This window comes from Atractosteus spatula, chromosome 27 (assembly GCF_055471065.1).
Source record: "Atractosteus spatula isolate fAtrSpa1 chromosome 27, fAtrSpa1.hap1, whole genome shotgun sequence".
Classification (NCBI taxonomy): Eukaryota; Metazoa; Chordata; class Actinopteri; order Semionotiformes; family Lepisosteidae; genus Atractosteus; species Atractosteus spatula.
The window spans coordinates 991,921-1,015,497 of NC_142732.1; the positions used below are offsets into that span (position 1 = coordinate 991,921).

Sequence of the window (23,577 nt, forward strand, 5' to 3'; positions counted from 1 at the left end):
AGAAAGAACTATAATTCTTTATTATGTCATATTAACCCACATTTCTTCAGCAAGAGTTTTTAATGTATCTTCCGTTAACTAAGAAGAGTTCAAGGAGTAACTACACCAAGTTATAATAATGTTGTTACAAGTACAAATATAAAACCTGCTTAAAACAGGGCAATATTACGATGCCACAATCCTGTCACACCAAAACCTAAAATGCCGCAATCTATATTTTTAAGTAAATTGCCCATCACTGCACAAGGAAAATGAAGAAAGACATTTCAGAAACTATCTAAGGAAGCATTTTGGAAACTGAAAGGCTCCTGTGATCCTCTACCGCCTGGGGAGCCCCAGTCCCAGTCCACTAGTGGCATGGCGCAGGCTCGAACCCGGACCAGCTGGAACACCCATTCCTGGGTATACCCCGTGGAGGCCCATAGGCCCGTCAGTGTTAAACATGACAGTACAAGCATCGTACAGAATCCTCCGAGAAGCAGTGGATGACACCTTGAATCATTGCGAAACACAGTCCTAAAAAAATAATGCCTTAGAAAACTATTTTGAAGAATTTTTAATCTTAACAGTCATGAAAAAATAGGGTTTTTGTCTGCAACAGAAACAAGTGGCAAAGCAATCAATGCCGTAAAGAAAATCAAATTTAAAATCATATTCAGTGGCATGAAATTTAAAGCTCGTGACAAAGTGTTTTCTCTTGATACCTCCTTCAGCAGTGCCAGAGCAGAGAAACACCTCAGCTCTCATTACCTTAATAATGCATGAAATGTGCCAGAGTCTCTGGATGGAGCTAGCACAGGCTTTAAGTATTTATAATGAACAGAACACCAGTAAAGCCATTTTAAACCCCCCTGTTAATTTGAGTTGTTTATTCAAATCTCATGAATTTTCAAAAGAAACGTGCACGCTCTCAGCCTCCCCCTCTCGCTGTCTCTGAGGCTTCGCGTGTCAAACAGCTGAGCCTACAGGAATCTTGTGAGACAAGGTTACAGGGCAGACATGGCCCTCCCTGCCTGAGACAAGGCAACATGCATAGCACAGCCTTACACAATAAGATATCTAATATCTGCAAATTCATCAGATTATTGAGCAATGTTATTCCATGTCACATGTCTGCATAAACAGCAAGCTAAGCTACGTCAAACAGCTAAAACACAGAAAAAAACAAAACTATGGATTAAAAGCCATTAATCAAAATCACAAAAGTTAAATGTGCACAATCATCATGTCCATTTGTATTAAGAATTACACAGACTCACTCATATATCATGGCCAACATAAATATTTCACACCATCTATTACATCTTCATCTATTGTAAACACATTCCAAATTTATGTGTTCACTGGCGGTACTCTCAACAAACCTAGACTAATTTTTCTCGTGCTGCTAGGACAAATGGCAGAGAAGGAACTTCCCAACAGAGATCTGTTGGAGAGGCAGCCTTACAGCTAGGGAAAGCATTTCAGGATTCTGGACCTGTACGACAGAGATCGCTTCTTTCCCAACCAGGAATGGCAGGCAGGAACCCAGGCCTGCTCAGCAGAGATCACTGAGCAGCAGGCAGGATTCCGGGCCTGTAGAGCAAGAGCTGGGAATCCTCCACTGTGACTGGCGATAGCTGTAGCTCGAGGGGTTCTTTCGTGTTTTTTTTCCTCTTCCTAAAACTGTGGGTGAGTGATTTCAGCAGCCGCCGGGCTGCCAGAGCCCTGTGAGCAGCATGGAGGAAGAGGGGGGTTTCCCTGGCTGCTGGCTGGACTCCAGTAAAAACTGGTTGGAACATGGGAAACATGGTGTCAGACCAAAGCAGAATAAGCTCGTCTGGCTTGTGGTTTCCGAGCCCGCTCCGTCTTGACGGGCTGTCCCTTGCACGTCCCGCTCCGGGCTCCGCGCGTTGTCAAGACGCCCCCATCTCCACCCCCCGCTAATGCCCCCAACTACGCTCTCTTTAATTACAGAGCAGAGCACATGGAGGCACAATAACACTGCTTTTATTTGTTCCATAAAGAAGTAAAAAATGGAACCTAACCAAATTATGGGCTTGCATTTTTGAGCTTTCTGTTCAGTAAAGGGGAGGGGGGGAGGGGGATTTCTTCAGACAAATACCAAAATACTAAAAGCAATTCTTTTGTGCAGTTGCATCTCCGGAGTGTGTGACTCACTCATCTCTCTCTTAATGTGAACTGACCGTTTCACCGATTTATGACAGAAACCATCATGGGGCAAGTCAACAAAAACTACACTCATTACACAGCTGTGGTAAACGTAATTTGATTTTCCTCGTTTTTAAAAAAGAACACGGAGAAAGCTAATGGCCGTTTAATTGGATTGAATCCACATTTGGGGGCCAAATTAGGCTTTTGTTAAAAGATTTGACTTATATATTTTTTTTACTTCGTGAAGATACATAAATGATCAGGCTAAAGGATGAAACAGACAAAAACAGCTTCCACTTAGGTACAGAAACCTGCCGTATATGAAGCATCTAAAAGTCTCCCGACTAGAGATTGTGTGGAGCAGCCTTACGCCGAGGGAAACCGTCTTCTGCACAGCTGTACGAAGGGAATGCCTCGCAACCAATTTTACATCAAATGTTCTAGCATCAGGGAAACAGAGAGCAATTACTGCTTTCTCCAGCCGCCCGTTTAACTCCGAGCCCACAGGTGAAGTTCTCAAGTGGTCACACACTTTTTTATTTCCTTCGCAACACGTGAGCGAACGCAGACGTATCTGTGGGTTACAGAGCCGCGCTTGAGAACACAGCCGAACAGCAGAGACATAAATCAGAGGGGCACTCGCAGGGTTTTACAGACTAGCCGGGTGTGACGTGCTTCTTAAATAAAAACGCAAGTGAATGCAGGCAGAGTTACTACCAGCTCACGTGAGTAGCCACAATGCTTTCTTCCACCTAACGTGTCTGATTTTTCATTTCAGTATCACCAGCTGGGATAGAAAAAGAACACGTGACGATGATGGCGTTTCATACAAGGAGAACTACCACAAGGACAGAGCTTTAGGACAAGGGACGTGCCACTGAGACAGGAGGAAAGAAAATGGCTCATTCCAGTTACAAAATGGCCTTTTATCCCCACGTCTTTTCCAAATACTGAGTTGTCAGGAAATGATCATTTGCCACAGTAAGCACTGTCTGTTAAGAGATTTCAAAAAGTGTTTTGCAAGATAAAAAATTGGAATTATATCGAACCGGTGTGTACGAGCCAGGTTTTTGTGGCCCTATAAACCAATCCACCTGAATACACTTGAATTAAAGGTTTTTTGATGAAGACGGGGAGAAAACCATATCTGTCTCATCCGATTTCCTCCAGACCTGCAGAGTAATTCTACAGCTGTAGCTCCTGTCTTAGATATTGCGTTGCTCAAAGGATGAGGAAAAAGACTCCACTCACCCCAAACCTACAACAGCAGTAGCCATGCAGTGAGGAGGCCCTGACGAGAGACAAGCACGCTGCCAAGACTGCCAATTAAGACATCAGTATCTGCTCTAGATGCAAGCCTGCCAAATGATGCAGAGCTCATAAAAGGCAAGCACCATGAACAATACTTCAGGAGGAGCACTGACTGCTAAGCTTGCTGACATTGACCCAGCCATGTTTTCTTTTGTAGTGCTCGGGAAAATGGCAGTCTAGACACGTGCTGCTCCTCTGCATCCCGATCAGACAGGGTGGGTTAACACGCACAGTCCGCCAGCAGTGCTGTCATGCCCGTCTCAGACCGATGTTAAGAGTTCAGTCAGCCTGCGGAAGGGGGGACTGTTTTCCCCTTTTTGTCTACAGCTCACATGCTGCTGATGTGTAACAACGGCTTTCTCCTTTCCTGGCTCTGGAGAGAAGCTCAGCCCATTGCAGGCTACACTACCAAAAAAACTCCAACGATTAAAAATTACATTTTATTTTCATAAGATATTATCATGAGGCAGGATTTGGCAAAAGAGAGTATGCTTAAAAATCTCAAACCAATTCTTAGCTAAAATTTGTTAAGACATTGTGATGTCATGAACACCTAAAAGTGCACCTTACTCACAGAACCATACTTATTTAGAACAGATCAGCAATTCCACCAAGACCACACTCAAGACTATTGATAAAATATTTTGATACCTGCTTTTGCAACCATACAGGATCTAGGAGACCCGTCATGTGAAGGGCACTGAATTCAAGGTCACATCTGTTGGATTTAATTTTATTGTGTCTAGGAATAAATAGATTTTTCTTTTAAATGCAGGAAGCCAGGGGGGTAGTAGCACAAGCCTCCACTTAAGAGATCTCCACAGTGCTTGAATGTGATGGGGCCTGCCACTCTCATGCCCGACTTGCTGAGTCCTGGCCTACTTCGGCGTTCACGGCACAGACAATTAGCCATCTGTATCTGCTGCTTAGGAACCGGCAGAGTGAGGCGGTGTCCACGGTGGGGTTTTCTGAAGCTGCACTCCAGCTTGGCTGCAGTGGAGGCTAATGAGGACACCAGGGTATATTTTGCAGCGGACGGGAATTACATGGGCTGGTACACCCCAGCCTCCCAGTGCACTGAGCAGCCACCCTGGAATACGGCCGTACAAAGACCTGAGCTTCAGAAAATAACTGCCAGCTTTTAGAAGACTAATGCTCAAGGATGCTTGGCGAGCTTCAAAGCAAAACAAAGGGCTTGTGTTATCCAGAGGACCTTATTTATTGCTTTACCTTAAGAGAACAGCAGCCATGGGGACAAGCCACTGCTGTCCAATGGAAAGGACCTGTATTTCTAGTCCTCTTCTCTCTCTGCACCAGTGTACCTAAAGGTAACACTGGTAATCAACCTGCAGTCTCCACCCTGCAACCAAGCAGCTTATCAAAACAAAGGAAAACTGAAACAAAAATGGGTTTGAAGCTCTAAGTGGTTTTGTCCTATATCTTGCAATTTCTTAAGACAACAAAGAAAAGCAGTCAGGCAACAGCATGGCCTCAAGACCAATCAGAGGGACAGGGTGGCAATGTAGCCCTGGGGGGCAGAAGAACGTAGCAGTTTTGAGGGCCTAAGATCAGGCCAGAAGGACTTGGCAACAGTGTGGCCTTCAGATGGAAGCACCTACATGGCCCTAAGATCTGGGCTAAGACTCAGAAGATAATGCGATCCAGGGACAAGGCCCAAAGAAACAACACTGGCCTGTACCTTGGAGCTGATCAACTAACCAAGCTCAGTAATCAAATGCAATGTAGGTAAAGGCCCTTGTTCACAACAAAGTAAATGTAGAAGCCATGGTACATAAACAGCGAAGAAAACACAGGAACAGAGGAAAATAAACTTGTCATCTGAAATCTCAAATCAACCCAAAAATACTCTAGAAATGAGTGAAATGCAACAAAACTGATGAAAGATGACCTGTTGGAAATACTAGTGTGATGCCCTTAAAGATAACAGAACACCAGGTGTTGGAAATTTCATGACTGATGCCCTATTTTGAGAAGATTTGCATAGCCTGTCGGGTGAAGTTAAACCAGTGTTACACAATGCATTTTTGTGTATTCGCCTTCAATTTGTATAAAAGACTGCAGCTCAGGGGACAACCTGCTGTACAACAGGAGATGACTTAGGAACAAAAGGGAACACAACCAAATTCCTACCACGCTACATTTTAACTTGTTTAAGAAATGTTATTGAATCGCAACTAAACATTTCAGCTGCCCCGCATACTCATCTTAGAAACCCGAAAGATATTTGCGAACTTCCTCTTCCCTGTGAAGGTTCTCCTCGTCACCGAGGCAAAAACAGGTTTGTGCCCCTCTGTCCACTTGTTCATTCCTTCTCTTTCTCTTCATCTCAACACATGCAAAACCACCAAACGGAAAACAAAGGGGCAAGAGGGGTCTCCCCAGGGAAAGAAAGACAGGCCCGCTGCCCCCCCAGCCATCACGCCCCCCCTCCCCGGGGCTGGCAGGGTGAAGTGCTCCTGACACGGAAAGCCGTGTCGGCCTCCTCTCCACACACTTTAATTCTAATACATAATATCGTTTTCCAGTCACTAACTACATCTGGATTTCATTTCCAGGACTCCTGGAGGTTTTCAGGTCACTAATAATAACTATTTCAGGCAAAACTAAAGTTCAGCCAAAGTCTACCTCCATGCCAGATACTTGAGTTATACCGCTGACGGCGGATCTGCCGTTCCCCCCCACTCTCCAGCTCGCCTGCTGACGGAGTGCTCTGGCGGGCTGGCGGCAGGGCTGCTGGAGAGAACAGGCAAGCCCAGTGGGAAACAGGGACGAGCCTCATCCAGATCGGAACGCCACATCCCAGCCTCCGGGCTCCAGGAAGAGCTCCACCTCCGAAACCCAGCTTCTGATTTCGGTTCCACCCCACACAGGCAATTAAACAATTAACCTGATTATTCTTTGACCCATCCATGGGATTGTTTTCTCCTAGAGAGACAGTGACATGTGATTCGTCAGAGCCTGGTTAGCAACCAGTTTTTAAGTTAGTTATTAAAAAGGAACACAGAGCTCAGGTAGAACACAAACTAGAAATCTCCCTAGAAGAACTGAGTTTGGTATCTGTGGTCTATGGATAGGAAGACACTGACGTAGATGAAACTGGCATGTTCTGTAAATCTCTTTTTTAATGTGCCATCACAACTTAAGCATTCTTATCAGTACATTAGACCAAGGCTGTCCAATCCTGATCCTAGAGGGCTGTTGTAACTGGAGATTTTCCAAACTTGGCTTTTAACAACATAAAACTACTAATTATTTGCTGAACTGGTCCAATTTAATAGCTTAGAAAATAGACTTAGAAAATCTACAGGCACACTGGCCTCCTTTAACCAGGACTGGATACCTCCACATTAGACCACTCAGCTTTCATGACCATTAAGATTTCGAGCCTTCAAAGTGTACAGTATGTTAATATGTAACTGTAATCTCACTCTTGCATTATGGTTTCCAAGAAGCATCTGCATTTTCACAGTCTTCCTAGAAAATGACTACATGCTGGTTACAAATCAAGAAAACCAACTAGAAACTGTTGAATCAAGTGGTTCTTTTTAGCCTTTACTGCTGAATTTGCCAAAAAAAAAATTTAAAGGCTTTTGTGCAGTGAATCATAAATCAATAAAAGCACTTTGGACGTTCGTTTTATACTGGCATCAAATAACAGAGCTTTCTGATCAGGACTAGATTTTTCTGTTTGCTTGTTATACTTCCAATTATATGTGCAGTATTAACTTCCTGAGATGCTATCATGCAGACAAGATAACCATTTGGAAATCCTAAAATAAATTACCTTGCAGTAAGGTGATAATCCATTTTCTCTGTTAAAATCCTCAGGCTCTCAGTAAAGCTACTCTAGACATAAATACGAGGGAAGAATAACAGTTAAAAGTCCAGGTTTTTCTGACAGCAAATGTCTAAACTTTGTATCCTTAATCTCTGCTTCTCACAGTTTGCTCACCCAAGAGTGGGCACAAACCTACAGCAGCACAATTAAGAAATCCCATCCAAATCCCAAAGCTTTGAGAACATTCACACCTTGAGACAATCAACAGTTCTGCCATTCAGCCAGTTTGGAACATAATCAACCTGGAAAATGTCCTTTTTTTCCACCAAATAATTCAAATGAGATAAAAATCTAATTTACAGCGTATTTTAAAAACCATCTCACATTATCACATCATATATAAAACTATATATATGTACACCATGTTACATCTGCACACAGTACCCCCATCACTTGAACAGAAAAGCAGAATTCTCAGCACCTACAGCTGCAGCTCTAAGGACACTGACACAGGGTCAAGGGCAGCCACAGCCCTGCAGACTTTATACTGGATTTCAATACTCCACAGCAGCTTGGAAACAGGGGTAACTCAAGTCTTCAATTGATTCCATTAAGTCATTAAGAGCTCAAGCTTAACAAAAATCAGAAGACCCCACAGCTCTTCAGGACCGGGCGCGAGCACCAGACACATCCAGAACAGATGCGCGAACTGCTGCTATGCTGCTCTCCCAGAAAATGCCGGCACACTGTTCAAGTGCAGCCTGTGTTCGTTACTTGAAATAGCAGGTAGAGTTGGCTCGGCCTTGAAGCTGGCAAGGCTATAAAAAGACTGCAACTTGGCAACGCGTGCAGCACCAGGGTGTGTGTAAGAAGGCCTGGGGGGGGCAGAGCGAGTCGTACTGTCTGAAGGGCAGAATCCTTCTCTGTGGAAGCAGGGTCAAGTTGGGGAAGGCGGGGGTATTTCCAGCCAGCTGGTCACATGCCCGCCTCAGTGTGCACTGGGAGATGACAGCACTGTGTCACCTGCGCCGGCCTCCCCATCAGCAGCACACTGAGGCGTCTGTGCTCGGTGAATGGGAGCTCTGAGTGTCGTCAGCCTGTGTTTACACTGCCACAGCTGAATCATACGTCTCAGGAAAGGCCGAGACAGAGGCTCCAGAGCCTTTATAACCCTTCAGGCAGCTCCTGGCTTCAGACATATTCCTGTTCTCCACAGGGAACAGAATAAGTCCTCCCCACACTGCACAGCAGCTGCGGAGTTGTTCTAAGTTACAGGAGGACCTTGTGTATTGGCCAGCACCAGGTGTGGGAGGCCCTGCGCTTGTTAACTTATTCTGAGAAACTTTGCATAAACAAACACATGGACATAAAACAAAAATACATATTTTTCTGCTTCACCAGTAACATTTACACAGCCACCAGCTGCTTCTATAATCCAACAAAGATCCAGATGGACCTTCTGTACATCTCTGGTCTGTTATGGGCATGCTATTTTTTGACTGAAATCCAAACTCCTAAACATTAAATTCCAGACCTAATGCCTTCAGATTCCTTAATTCGCACCTTCATTTTTTGTGATACAGTGCAATACTGATCAACTGCACCAGCCTATTAACAAAAAAGTTGTAAATAGTGGACAGTACACATGGTTCATAAATGTCTCTGTGCCGACAAGCACTGTCTAGTGATGCCACTTTAAATACCCACCTCGCTCATGCAAGAACAACTGCTCTCCTGAAAAACACTTCTTCCAATTAGCAGCAGTTAAATGCCAAGATAGGATCGCTCTCTTCCTGAGCTTTTCACCACTGTATGAATAAGTCACATTATTTTTTTAACAAAACCACCATTTATTATTAGCACAAATTCTATTTTCTATTTTATAAAATTTCTGTAACCCAAAATAAACTACAGCTTCCAGTAAACAGCAAGATCTTTCGATAATGAAAGCACATAGGCTTGCACCTTCCCACTCAAGCCTTTATGCCTGACTGAAGTTAGTTATGAAAGCTGCTGAATGCCTTGTGTTAAATGAATCATGACAGCTCCATTATTTTCTATTCACTCAAGGCAAGAAATGCATAAAAAAATCATCTTGATTTACTCCTATTCTGCAGTTCAACATTTCCAATGCGTACACTGTAACTAGAAACTGGCTGGGAGCATCATGGTTTCTTTCAAGACACTACTTTCAGGGCCTGGTCTCCAGGCAAATGAGAAACAGCACAGTGGGTTTGTGTTTTCTGGCCTTTGCTCTGTGTTCAGCTGCAGGTATCTGAGGTCCAGAGCCGTGCAGAGGAGAGCTCTGTCTGGACGCACTGGGGCAGTGACATGTGCCTGATTCGCTCCTAGCGCGCAGGGGTTTCTCACGTTTGTTTAAGCAGCACGGGGACTTAAGGGGGAACACGGCACAGAATGATATCAACTGCAACACAAAACTGAGGACAGGATTAATCACTGTAACATAATATGATCAGGCAGTAAAAGCACCATCTTCTTGGATGGCACCACACAAGAAAAATCTGGAAGAAGGAAAGCATTACATTCTCTCAGTGCTTGACTGAAAGAAAGAATCAATGCACACAAATCTGAACTTTAATTTATATTAACAAAACAGATGGAAAACCGGTTTTACTCTTCCTTGTCTATCATGGTTAATGTCTCAAAACCCATAACAACAAATTTTAAAGTTGGCACTCTCCAGCTGTAACTACAGCTGCCTCCATTCTAAGAATGAGATCTTTGCCAGCCCGAATGTAATCGGGCTCCCGTTTCTTTAAGCACTTTACCCAGTAAGGAAAAACAGAGTGGTGGGGCTGGGGGTGCAATATCCATTTCCAAAAACCTTTTGCCGAATATGAAAGATGGGATTTGTGATCTGGCCTGAAAGGTTTTTTTTTCTTCTCCCCCAAATATCACATGGCACCTTCCTCACAAGACGGCTCTCCCGGGCTACGAGCGCTGGGCGAGGGGAAACCAAACGGACTAGGTGAAGCAGAACACCCGGAGGGCTGTCCAACTGAGGGCAAGTCATGTGCATCACTAACAGATCTGCATAACTATTGCATGGCTCAGCATTCCTGCAGGGCAGCGGGCAGGGGGCAGGGGGCAGGGGGCAGGGGGCAGGGCACAAAGCAGCCAGCTGAGACACAGGGAAGGCGTGGCTCAGCTGCAGCCTCATCCACACACAGCAGAGGAAACCATTCTTGAAAGGTAACACTCCTACTGCTTGCCCTGGCATTTACAATCACACACTCTTCTGTCCAAAAAGAAGAAAACTCTATGTACATTATGAAACCTCAAGTCCAACCTTCTTAAAACTCCAGCACTGTGAATTCTACTAAAGCTCCGAGAAAAAAACATAACCGAACACGTAATCATCACAGAACAGCAATAATAAACCACCATATATCCAGAGTATTGTCAAGTCTCAAAACTATCCATTAATGCCGATGTGCATTAATGAAATTCTCCTCAAGCTCTGGGCTGAATCGTCACTCTTCTGGGGAGCAGTTTGTGTTTTTCAACTGGCACAATGGATTTTAATGGGTTTGCACTGATGTGTTTTAACACCTCTTTCTCTTGTCCCCCAAGAAAATAATTCATTCTAGGTAGCAGGAAAACGCTATGAGGAACTGCTGGCAGGAGTCAGCATGATCAATTAGATCCCAAATCCTTGTGAAGAGCACCTCTGCACCGGCAGCACAACTGGGGCTGTGCCAACACAAATGTGTGCTTCAGATGGAGTCCAGGTAAGAAGTTAGTGCACTTCTTTTCCAGGTGAGATATGGGATAAACACGCATGGAGACTATGGGTACTTGACTACAGCAGCTCAGGCACTTGGGCGCAGGTTTCAGACTGAGAAGCAGCCCTGATACATGTAAAACATGTTTTTCGATACATTAATTCTTCTCAAAAGCAACCCAGAGTAAAGAAAAAGATTGCTAATTGGGAATAAGCAGGATCTGACTCCAACAGAGCTTCACGAAGGGACTTTTTTCGGAGTGCGGAGAACGTAGCAGGAGACGTCCAACTGGTGGAATGAGGGAGCTTGTGCAGTTTGAGCTCGCCCTCCCTGTGAATCAGCTGTCTGGTAATTCAGGTTACGCAATCAAGTCGAATTACTGTTTTAATTTAAAAAAAGGATTTGGTTGATTAGGCTCAACAAATAAAGCCTGAAAATGCAAGCTCCTTTCCTTTCTTGCCTCTAGATGAATTTGTCTCTTTCATTTCGTTCCCCAGAGCACTGATTAATCAATACAGCCTTACTGTTCTTCATTCTTCAGTATTACTCACCTCAATCAGTGCCATTCTAACCCCCTCCTCCCAGCCCAGAAAACAGACTCCAATAAGCCTTCTGTGCAGCTCTAACTTTGAACAAATTCTTCTACGGAGGATTATACTTACAAGCTGACTGCGGTAAAAAAAAAGATGAAGCAGTTTCTAACTTTGGCATTTAGCTGTGCATGAAAGGGAAATTTGCCAGAGAGTGGAAGAGACTGGCTGTGCTCATTACAGTTGACATTTCATGTAATTCAATACAAACGTGATTCATCATTAATGCTTAAACTAAAAAGTGGTGAAGCAAACCCTACCATGGAATCCCCTCAGGTACTCAGTCTGAAACAAACAACCACCAAAACGGTATAACTTCAGCAATCAACCTCACAAAACACAAATCCGCTGCATAGCAGACAGGTCACTCACAACGATGAGTACTGTCGCACTCACAATGACAGTGCAGCTTGTTCAGGTTTCTTCCTAGCAGATCAGTTAGAAAATTCAATAAGACAAAGAAGTCATTCTGGTAGATCCAGGATGTACAAGTTATCATTCTTTACACCTCCCATGCAACTATACACAACTGGCCAAATTGTCAGTTTTAACACTGGAGATTGTTTTTAAATAAGAACTTAACTTTTACTACAAGGCTACGCATACCCTGTTTTATCATTTAAACTAGTTGGCAATAAAGCTGGTTAGACTTTGAGTGTTAATAAGCTGCATACTTACCTGCTACCATTCAAACCAATAATAAAGGGCTGTAAAACTATAAATCTCTCCACAGTACTGAACACATTTTTGAACAATGTATCCCTTAAGACCAAAATGATTTATTGTTACCACTTACAAAACCTATTCTGTATTAAAATCCTTCTATACTTGTAGTTTCACCTGGAAACAACTGGGCCCCAATCATTCTGTAGCTATGGGGAAAGGAGACATACAACTCGCAAACAATACTTATTTAAGATTTTATCATTCTAAATGTTTAACCAGAATTGAAAGGAAACTGTTTTACAACACTGTTTACAAAGTCTGCTGAAGTATACTGTATGTACTACTGTTACCATCTTACCCTCTATAGCCTGCTCCTGTTCACACAATACAAGAAAGGCTGGGCCTGGCAGTCTCCTGTCCCAGTACTGACCAAGGAAAACCAGGCAACAGTAGGTGGCACTCTTCACTCTAAACCACAACTTCCAAACCAGCGCCCCAGTATTTGACAGGACACTAATCTAAGAGGTACCATCATTCATACTAGATATTGAAGGTCTGCTTGGGTCATTAAAGATCCAACAGCACTGTTAAGGGTAGAATGGCCCACTGTAGGATTTCATGTGGGATTAAGAAAGAGGGTTGTCTTCTACAAATGAAGCACTTTGGGATGGAAACAACTGTACTACAGCAAATTACAATTCCATCTGGAATTTCAGAACCAGCAAGTTCATACAATAGGTCTTACTGTAATTGAGAATTACAAGAACTATCATCCCTTGTGGTGGCCTTCAGTGCTCAAACATTAGCATGAATTAAAGTATGTAGCACTAAACCCATAAGAGAGGGTTCATACTTTTCCCCGCAGCTCTGCATTCCTGGACAAGCCAGGATTTCTCCGGACACGGGGACAGCTTCCTACAATGAACCTTGTTTCAACAAGACAGAGATTCCCAGATGCAGCTTTCTCCAGCTCCTGGGTCATAACGCCTTTCTCAGATCTGTTAAAAAAAACTCATTTGTCAAGATTTCCAGTAATCCCATTGGCAGAACATATTTTAGACCAGTTTGAGCCAATGCAATTCTCCCTCTTATCTGTTACACGCAGTATGTTTTGTTTTTTTCTTAGCCTAATCTGTTTACGTAGAGGCTATCTGTGCCTACAGCCGTATTTGATTAGTGATGTTCTAACTTCACTTACTACTGTAGATCTGACAATGGAAAAGGGGGGGGTGGCGGTTTTTTCCTGTGACTCCTAATTCCCAAGTACTTGATTCTCTCATTTTCTGCTAACTGCTACCACATGTTGAAGCACTTGAGCAGATACAGCCCTATTCAGTCTGTTTTTTCACCTTCGACACAGCACAATTTCCACATCTGGATTTTTATATTGATCTATTTTTAAACGTCATTTTAAACTTTTTTCTCTTCCTTTTTACAAGATCTTGCATTATGATTTTACATTTCAAAACCAGCAGCTGTGTATTACAGCATTAGCTATATCTCTTTGCTGCTGTTATGCTTTGCCTTCAGGCTGGTTCAAAAAAGTAGTTCAATTTACAACTAAAATAAGAATATTCATAACTTGATTACAAAATGACTCATACGATTTCCTTTTCAGAGCCCTGTGGCTTTATAATGGTCAAGTGCAGTAATGAAAAACCTATTTCAAGGTCTAAAATAAATCCCCTAGAGACTGTTTCACTTCAAATATTGCTGTGTATTGCACCACAGCGATCAAAACTCTTTCAACTGCACAGTTACCAGATTTTCAATGAAGCTCATGAGAAACCTTTACAATAAAGCCATACACACTGCACAGATAGGGAACCAAGGGTTACTATGCTTCATTCTCAAATGCCATCAAGGCAAAATACCATTAAGTTCCTTATGCAGGCCAAGCTTTCCATATATGAACTGCCAGATCATATGTTTTTGTATTATATTATATTACATTCATATACGGTACATCTCAAACAACACATACATTTAACCAGACACTAGGTCAGTTTAAATTCTTACCAAATGTTCTAAGAGGTGGATACAGCGATTTACAGCCCTTGATAATTCCCCCTTTAGTCTCAGCTAGCCCCACTGACAAGAGTCTGTGTGCTTCTGTAACCACTCAGAGCCATGCTGTCTGAGGTGCTGGAAGCACTGACCACAAAGGGACAATTTCAGAACCAACAGTATGAGTGCAGGGATAAGGATTTCCTTTGTCAGGGAACGCAGGGCAGCAATCATGAGCACAGGACTCCTCTGTCGGACACACCAAGTTTGTGCGCAGTTGTGGCAGGAAATCAGTCTGCCTTAAATCAGCGATCAGTCGGCGATGAAGCTACTGATAAGAAGCTACACCTTCACATTCATATTGAAACGAACAGGCACAATGCTCCGGGGGATTGATTTCATGAGACCAAAGTTAAAGAAACTGTGACCTCCAATGCAACATTTCCATTCCGAATGCACTTTTCAAGGGAGCCCACATCAAGATCACAATTTACCTGCATCTATGACCAGCTGTTTACAGAAAGGTCTTAATATTTTTTCATTTATTTTATTCAGGAAATGTTTTTAACCATGGCAAACCTTTCTACAGCTCCTGAAGCACAGCACTTAAGTCCATACATCTTTTTTTTTTACCACTTCATCCAATTCAGCGCCACGAGGCAGCTCGAGCTGGAGCCAGCAAGCAACGAGCACAAGGCGGGACTCAGCCTGGACAGGACTCCAGGCCCCTGCAGCACACAGACTCACACCAGGGCCTGTCTTCCCAGGAGACACCTAATCTGCCTGTATGTCTTTGGACTGAGGGAGAAAACCGCAGTACTTTGAGGAAAACAACACAAACACAGGGAGAACATACAAACTGCATGTAGACTGCACCCCAGGTCCAGGGCCACCATGCTGACCATCACTATAGCCTATGTCGTGAATTTCACTCCTAATCCTGGAACACAACAGTCCAGCAGGTTTTACAGGTGACATTTACAGCTCCTGATGTGTAAAAACCTGCAGACAGTAGCAATGGAGAACAATCAAGTGAACAACTAAACTAAATAAAAGTAATCATGAGTCCAGGGAGGAATAAAAGTCACAAGATACAGCAGTTTTCTGGGAGCAGGAATAAAGGTCAGTGGTTTATAGTTTCAGTTCAACCAGAACCAGCCACACCAAGCCACACGGCACTCAAGGCTGGGCCAGGGACTGCAGACCCCAGAGGCGGCTGGGGTGCATCAGCATGCTCAGCAGAGCCGGCTGCTTGTCTGCTCGAGGGAGGGCCTCCACTCAGTATCTCTGTCTCTACAATGGACAACACATTCCAAGTTAATTATGCGTTTGGCGTCAGAGCTTCTATAAAACTGTGCGAGGGAGAAGGGCCCGTGTGAAATCCCGGCACACAGGCACAGGGAGTAAGCAGGAGGGAGGGAGAGCCCGGCTCCAGTGGGAAAATGAGGCTGGGAAGGGAGTGTTGGAATGTGCAGTCGGTGGGGGGGGGGGGGGGGGGGGGGGACTTTCTATTTCCTTTCATCCCAGGTACATCACCAGAGAATAGCCTAATCAAACAGAGAACAGAAAATGAACATTTTATCACTTACATGATCACATGAAAGTACTCAAAACACGATATAACCATCTGTAAAATGAGTCACTTCCGTTTTTGCAAAACCGCGTGGCGATGATGGTCATCTGCAGTGAAGAGTCTTTCTTTCTCGACAGCCCCTCTCCAAATAACTGAACCATCTTCTACCGCGCGCTGCTTTGCTTTGAATTACCCTTTAATGTACAGGAGAGTCAGTCAAGGACCACGAGAGGCCCACAGGAGAGTCTAGTGAAGATTTACAATGTCTGTCTCAACTGCCCTCCTCAACACCCTGGAACCTTTGGAGTAGATGTGTTAAAAACAACCGGAGAAGAAACAGAATTCGAAGGCTGTCATTAAGTTACACCTACAGATATAGGTCAGCCATTTCTGTCTTACAGCTAACACTAGGCTACACTGGGAAAGGAGGAAGAAAACGTCGACAGTATTATGCCGCTTGGGGAAAATGCTGTTTGTTTGTTTTTTTCTTTTTTAAATTTAGACTGTGCCCAACAACAAAAAGGACCCAGCTGTGATCAGTCAGCACTTTTCTTGCTGCTCTGACAAACTGACTGGAGCAGTGTCTTGTAGCCCATGAAGACGATAAGAAACATGAAGCAAAACAAGAGGTTACAAACGCCATCAGAAAGAAGCCTATAAATACCTCCCAGTTCTCAGTCTGAAGCACAGAATCCCTTGAGAAGGAGTATGCTGAGAGCACTGAAATATTCTGGAAGCTGCCTGGAAGCACGCAAATATTTTACTTGCTTGTTCTAGTTGAAAGTAGTGTAGGTCTGACTGGGGAATACAAGCACAGTGTCTATGGGGGGGCAGATCGGCTGCAGATCAGTGCTTCTGGAATGCCTGTGCTAAGGATTTTATGAAAATGAGTTTGAAACACGCCTGCCGGATTTTCACAGACATGTGAATGCCAAAACCAGACAGTTAGTACTGTTTTTTAACTGTGATGACTCATCCTCAGGTGCTTGGATGTTGATGCTGCAGCGACCAATAAAACTTCTTTATGTTGGGGAACCGAACAGTATAGACATTCTGACACTCCTGCTTCAGCTCAATCAAAGGCCCACAGAAATAAACAGAAAATTCAAGTAGCAAGAAATTCAATTTTTTTATTTTACAGCCCTGATGGGCTAAATTTCTATGCTAGACAACAAAGTCAAATGATACTGAAAGTCAGCATGGAGTTCAAGATTTTATATTTGTTATATTAAAATAAACTGTTACATTAAGCATAACTGTAAATCTTGTGTATTCATCCTGCAAAAGCTACTCACAGAACTGGAAGCTACCCATGTTCTACTAGTTACCTTTAATCCACAAACAGACAACCTGACGGACAGTGCTTTATATAATATTAATTTTAGACGATTACGATACAGAAAAGGTGTGCTTCTCATTTTTCATCAACTGTGCCTCATTAAAAGTATTTCAGAAAATGGAAACCCTCAGATTCGATCATGAATGACATGCTACAGCAGAAGCAGGCAAACTGACCAGCATCTGCATAGTTTTTACAACACAAACATGCAAAGGTGGGGGGAGGAGTTTTCTTGTAATGTGGTAAATCAAGAATTAGGAAAGCAAAAACACAAGTTTAAAATCCTTTAACCCTGCAATATGTGCCCACAAGCATGGCAAGGCCTGCTTGCAGGCTGTTTCAGAGTTTGGAAAGATGACGCTTGGCAGTCACACAGGGAAGATTTGAACACCATGCAGCTCCCGGAACAGCCGACACGATGGCAGCAAAGGGATCCGCACACACTACACCACCCTTAAAGCGCCTCTCTGACCAAGGTGACAAGATCAAAACATCACCAGACATTTACTGGAACATAAAAACCATACTGCATGCTCTCGTAGAAAGGTGACTGCATTATTAAGAGATTGCTACACAATAAATGTTCTGGAAAAGCTGCCTGTAATCTTGGCTCTAATAAGAAAACATCCCGACCTTCTGTAACTCCAACCAGCACTGCAGCAGGAAGAGCCTAGTCAGGGGACCCTGTGCTGCTGTAGGACAATTTTAACCTACTGAACACTTTTTAATCACCCCCTACCTTCAGTGTGAAATAATCCTCTGATCATGGTGCTCTCTGGGCCGGGCTGATCTGCCAAGCTGCTCCCTTTGAGCTCAGCACACGCTGTTAATGAACACAGCAGCTCCAGAGCAGCCAGCCCCACTGGCACTGCTGCCAGGCTGCCTCTGCCTGCTCTGTACCTGCACACATTCTGCTGAAAAACAGCCTCTTCAGAGCTGCTTAAGATTAAACATTTCTGTTTCCCTATCACAACACTGTCAGACCCTCATCTGGAAGGTTTAAAGCAAGCTGAAAAAACAGAGCTCTTCCATTTTCAAGGCCCTACACGTATATAGTGTTAGATATATTATATGAGCATAAAGAAAAGTGTCAGTCTCACATGAGGCAGTATTTAGAGTAAAATCTGCAAATGACAGAAATTAGCACCACCTGTCAACAATTCATGAAGCTCACAGATTAGCTGTAAAAAAAACACTGAATAAAGTGACTAATTAACATCAGATTTTTATAATCTGCCACCACGACAGTCTCCTGTGGGTATCTGTGTAACTAAGTTATGGACAAGTTACAGATGTCGAGACGCACGTCACACTAAAAGCCAAATCACACTTTTTATTGTCAGAATGAGCTCCAAGATGAGCGCGTGTGTTTTAACTACAGAGAAATGCCTGCCACAGCCCCTTTCAAGGATTCACACTAAAAAGCCTAATGCACGTAATAAAGAGAGAATGCTTCTCTTGAAGGCCCTACAAGAAACTCTTTTATTCATAGCTTCATCAAAAAGCCCATGACCGCAGAGATGCAAGCTTCTGTGGGCTCAATGTCTTAGACAAAAAAAAATTAAAGTCACCACATCTGAGAGCCTGACTGTCCGGGTGGCTTGTACAAACGAGCTTTCAGGATCCTGACCTCTTGGGCGTCAAATTCAAATGGTGTGCTATTTCTCTAATGCCTCCATTAAGCCTGTGTTTGACTGGCCAGATCTTTACCTTAATAAAACATGAATGGACGTCTTTCACCTGGACAGAAACTTGCTATAGGTCAAAAGTGAAAAGACACAGAACAGGTGATCTTTCCAGGAGACAGCAGCTCACTTCTATCTACATCACAGCATAAGGTCACACTGGAACACTTCGTCCTTCATGGATTACTGGAAGGCAGTCAAATCACGCAGCTGTCGTACAGCTCATAAATGTGAACGTTTGGCAAAAACAATAGCAGAAGATTCAATTTTCTCAAATGTTTGATCAAGGATTTCATGTCTCAAATTCAGCATTCACTAAAACACCACACTGTGTTCTACATTTAAACATTTCTATTGCACTAAGCAGGAGCAACATTAAACTTGAAACAAATGTTTCAACTCTTTTCTTTACATAGTCCCATAAAAGTTAAAACAAATCCAATCATTTATAAGGACCATTTTATTTTACTGTTTGTGGCCTAGTGTTTGAAGTTTTGAATTAAAAAAAGGAATAAACATTGTTTGAAGTCCACAATTGTAAAGTAACAAACACCACTTATTTAAGAAAACAATGTTCTCTGGTTTATTGCTTTTTGCATACACATCTGGCATGAATTTGTTTTAATTAAAAATTTTAAATGAAAGATGAGTAAATATATTCGATATAGAACACAAACATTTAAAAAACATTTAAGCCCCAAAAGAGGTTAAGAGTCACAAAATTCCTACAATAAGGCCGAGACTATGAACTCAGCACAATAAGTTTAATTTTAAAAACTTTTCCAATAGCTTGCACATTTTTCAGCAGTCCACAGCTCATTCTCTTCGCGACAATGAACTAATTGTCACCAGTAACCGAGACAGCCTCGTTAAGAGTGCACACAGGCCTAGCTGGGGTCTGCAGCTCCCTACACCGGAATCTTAACTAGCACAACCCGATAGGTCTTGCATTTATGACAGGGCGGCTATCACAACCTAACGTGATGCATTTTTTAGGCAGAACCTGTGCATGGGAGACAATCTTTAAAATCATATTTGGGAGTGGAACATATTGCCACAGATCTATCTATCCAGTGTGTTTGAGATAAAAATTAAATTCACAAGCCATCCCTAAAAAGACTGCTCTGTGACCAAGATCGCGGCTTCATATGAAAGATTCCATAATACGAACTGCTCCCATTTTAATACTACTCCATTGTAAAAGCAAAGGAAAAGAACCAGGCTGCATTTAAGTGGAAAAATGCCAAGGAGCAGGCATCATTTTTAAGTTAGGACCATGCTATATGACAGCCAAGGTAGTAATGAGCTGATGACAATACTCACAAGTTAAACAGACCATTATTCAAATGTGGGAAATGAAGCAGAGTTCTGCACACACAAGTCAAAATAGGCTACATATTTTAATTTTAAAACGTAAGAACAAGGACATGGTATGGTGGCCTTAAGCAATGTGAACTCACCATCACTCCGTGTGAAACAGAATTTAGCAAAAACCAACGGCTGTCCTTCATGCAATGCAAGAAGGGTTAGAAATGTTTTAATCTGCTTTCTGTTGAGTGTTTTCATGTGTTCTGGGAGAGAGTACCGTGGTTATGACGCAGTGAAGAACAAAAAGCATCAACAGTGTCACTAACACAGCACTCAGAACGGCAGCAAACATAAAAAGGACCTGAAAAACAGGTTTGATTTTTTGTATCCTTGAATTTAAAAGTAAAGGGTATTTCCAGAAGCTATTTTATCAGACTGAATAGAGGAAATCTCTCAAATTTGAAGGAAGACAGTGAACGCTGAACAGTTACAACAAAGTAAAAAGAAGCCAACTGTTAACTTCAGACTTCAAAATCAACACTCAGTCATGTCTGCCTTAGCTGTCTCCGATCCACTGCCTCTTCAGCACAGAAAACATTACACCTCCGTGTGTGTGTGTGTGCGATTGGACTTGCATACAGATCTGTCAGTTTCTGTACAGTAGCAGTACTAATAACGCCTGCCTTGCCCTTTTATAGTGAAGTGCATTAGCACATACCAAGAACATCTGTGGCATGCTCATGGGGGTCACCCCGTCATCAAATACCAGCAGACACCGACAAACAGATCAGCCGACCTCTGAAGGGCTTGAAGTTTTTGTGAGACAGCCAAGTCTCGACTAATAAATACTTAATCAACCTCCCCCCCCCCCACAGCTAGGCGGCAGCTCCGGGACCTCACAAAGCGCTCCAGGAGGCACACACACTAGAGTCCCCCCCACCTAAAAAAAAACACATTTCCCCCCTCCAATCTCAACCCAGAGTCACTCTTCAGCGGAGTAAGTAGCCTCCTGTCCGAGCCCGAGAAGCTGCGGAGCGCCGGACCTCGCTGGAGCAGGAGGCTGAACGGCTTCTTTGTGACCGAGGAGCAGGAGCAGGAGCAGGAGGAGCAGGAGCAGGAGGAGGAGGGGTGGTGGAGGTAGAGGTGGAAAGACCTAAATCTCACAAGTTCAAGCCTCGGCCCCCGTCGCCGGCTCCTTCCTGCGGGAAGTATGGCGGAAGACCCGACCGGCTGTGGACAAACTTATTAACAGCATCAATCTCTCTCTCACACACACAACAAAGACCGTGTCCGCCACCTCTGCACTCTCTCCTTGAGCAGGAAAGGGAAACACACCGAGCCCGATCCACCGACTCGTTAGAGCCCCCCGGGACCCCCACCGACACACGTCCCGCTACCTGCACGTCGACCCACACTCCATCTTGGAAAGAAAATAAATCACCCCCCTCCCCACCACCTCCCTTTTTAAATGTCGATATGTACCGGGGCTCGGAAAGAGCCCAAGCCGTCCGGCAGGCTGGTCGCTGGCGGGGTGGGGGGAGACGTGAAGTTCCCCAAACTCTCTCGACGTCCCGCCGAGGGAAACGGCCCATTAAAACCGCGCAGCGCCGCCGAACCGAGCCACCGGCTCCCGAACCAGGCGGGTCGTATCTCCCCTCCAGGTGTGCAAAAAAAAATTTAACTAAATTAACACACGCTCAGGTCTCCACCTCGACGGTTTTCCGACAGAAAACCGTCCCCCCCCATCCCACTTCCTCCTCCTCCGTCTCGAAAAATGCCCGTCCGCGACCGCAAAAGCGACGCTTTATTTTTTTTTAAATAAATAAAAACGAAACGAAGGGGGGGGTCGGGAGAGCGCACTTGGTTTTCTCCAGGTTCAACTTCATTTTCACTTCGGAGACTTTCAGAGGTGTCCCCGCCCCCCCCTCGCCAAGGCACGGCAGCAGGATGAAGTCCTGACGGGCTTGAGAAGCGAAGCGGGCTCTGCTCTCATGAGCCCAATTTCGCCTGTTTCTCTCCCCTCCACAAACAAACACACAAACACACAAACGACCCCCCCACCAGGCTCGGCCAGCAGCCCCCGGACCCGCCAGCTGTCAGACCCCGGGCTGGGACGCGACCCGCTCCGTCCCTGAACTGGACGGAACCGCGGGCCGCCCGGGGTCTCTCTCCAACACGTCCCTTCTGGTCAAGCGCCCATGCCCAACAGCCCTGAAGTAAATAACATCTCAAATGCACCGGGGACAGCTCACCCCCTCCTCCCAACACACTTCAAAACTCACCCCGAAACCTTTTAAGCAGTTCACACGCTCCCGCCGTGGACTGTGAATTCAACCCACGGAGAAGAGTAAATAAATAACCCCCCCAAAGAAAGCAAAGAGTTTTCAAGACGCAAAGCGCTTTTAATTTCGATCAGAAAATGATGACAAGAACTTCTATTAATACCACGCGTCTTCAAAAACACTCCGCAGGACTTCGTGGAAAAATACCCCCCCCCCTAAAAAAAATATATATATATATATTTTTATATATTTATAACGAACCTCCCGGGACTCCGGGCGGCTCACGCCGGCGAAGCCCCCCGCGAATTCAACCAAAACAGCGATAAAAACCGCCAACTTTAACGTGACCAAAGCTTTAAAACAAAATACTTCGAATAGAAAAATAAGTCCCAACTCTCTCTCTTTCTCTCTCTCTCTCCCTCTCTCCCCGTGTGTCTCTGTGCTACTTCTCCGGTCGCCACAGCGCCACCCGTGAAAGCGAAAAACAAGCAACGCACTTCATTTTTAACACAATTATTCAACCGAAACCCATCAAAAACCTCCTCTCCGGGCTGCAAAGTTACCCAAGAGGAGTGAAAGTGCTCTGCGGGCAGGGTCGGGGCCGGCCCCGGGGCCCGAGTCGCCGACAAGGCCGTTTACCCGCGGCGGCGCCGGGGCGCCATGATGGCTGATCGATGGGAATTGAACAAAGAGGATCAATTTCCGATCAGCGAGAAAGCCGCTTTAATCAATGGGAGAAAAGGGGCTCGGAAAGCGGCCCCAAACACCGGCGAGGAGAGGCTCCGGAGACCCACCGGCACCCCCCAGGACGGCGCCCCTCGCACCGGCCTTCAAGCGCGCAAAGCAAGCAAGGGGGGGAAAAAAAGGCTGACCTGCAGCTGCTGTAAATCAAAGCGCTTCCAATATTGAAACATCGATCCCGCATTGGCCGCCATCTTGAGACATATTGAGACGGAGTGAGAGGCTGATAGAGAGAGAGCGAGGGGCTGGAGTTCAGCGGGGAAGGAGGGGGGGCGCTCGCAAAACCCGGAGCGGAGCGATCGAACGCGGCCTTCGCTTATTGAACAGGGGCGCGGAACGGAGTTATTGAACAGGAACCTGCGGTATTGAACAGGGC

The 23,577-nt window shown here is 44.5% G+C and overlaps 1 protein-coding gene across 9 annotated transcripts in view; it reads right to left on the minus strand.

Annotated features, from left to right (window-relative positions):
• cux1a (cut like homeobox 1a) overlaps window positions 1-23,577 on the minus strand; it is a 177,821-nt gene extending 154,244 nt beyond the window's left edge. For 8 of the 9 annotated variants that reach the window (XM_088906608.1, XM_088906600.1, XM_088906598.1 and 5 more), the window contains exon 1: window positions 23,333-23,469. In XM_088906608.1, the coding sequence (XP_088762734.1) occupies window positions 23,333-23,395 (63 nt within the window). In that variant the 5' untranslated portion in view covers window positions 23,396-23,469. Of the gene's footprint in view, window positions 1-23,332 lie in introns of all 9 variants that reach the window. The other variant, XM_088906604.1, reaches the window with a different exon arrangement.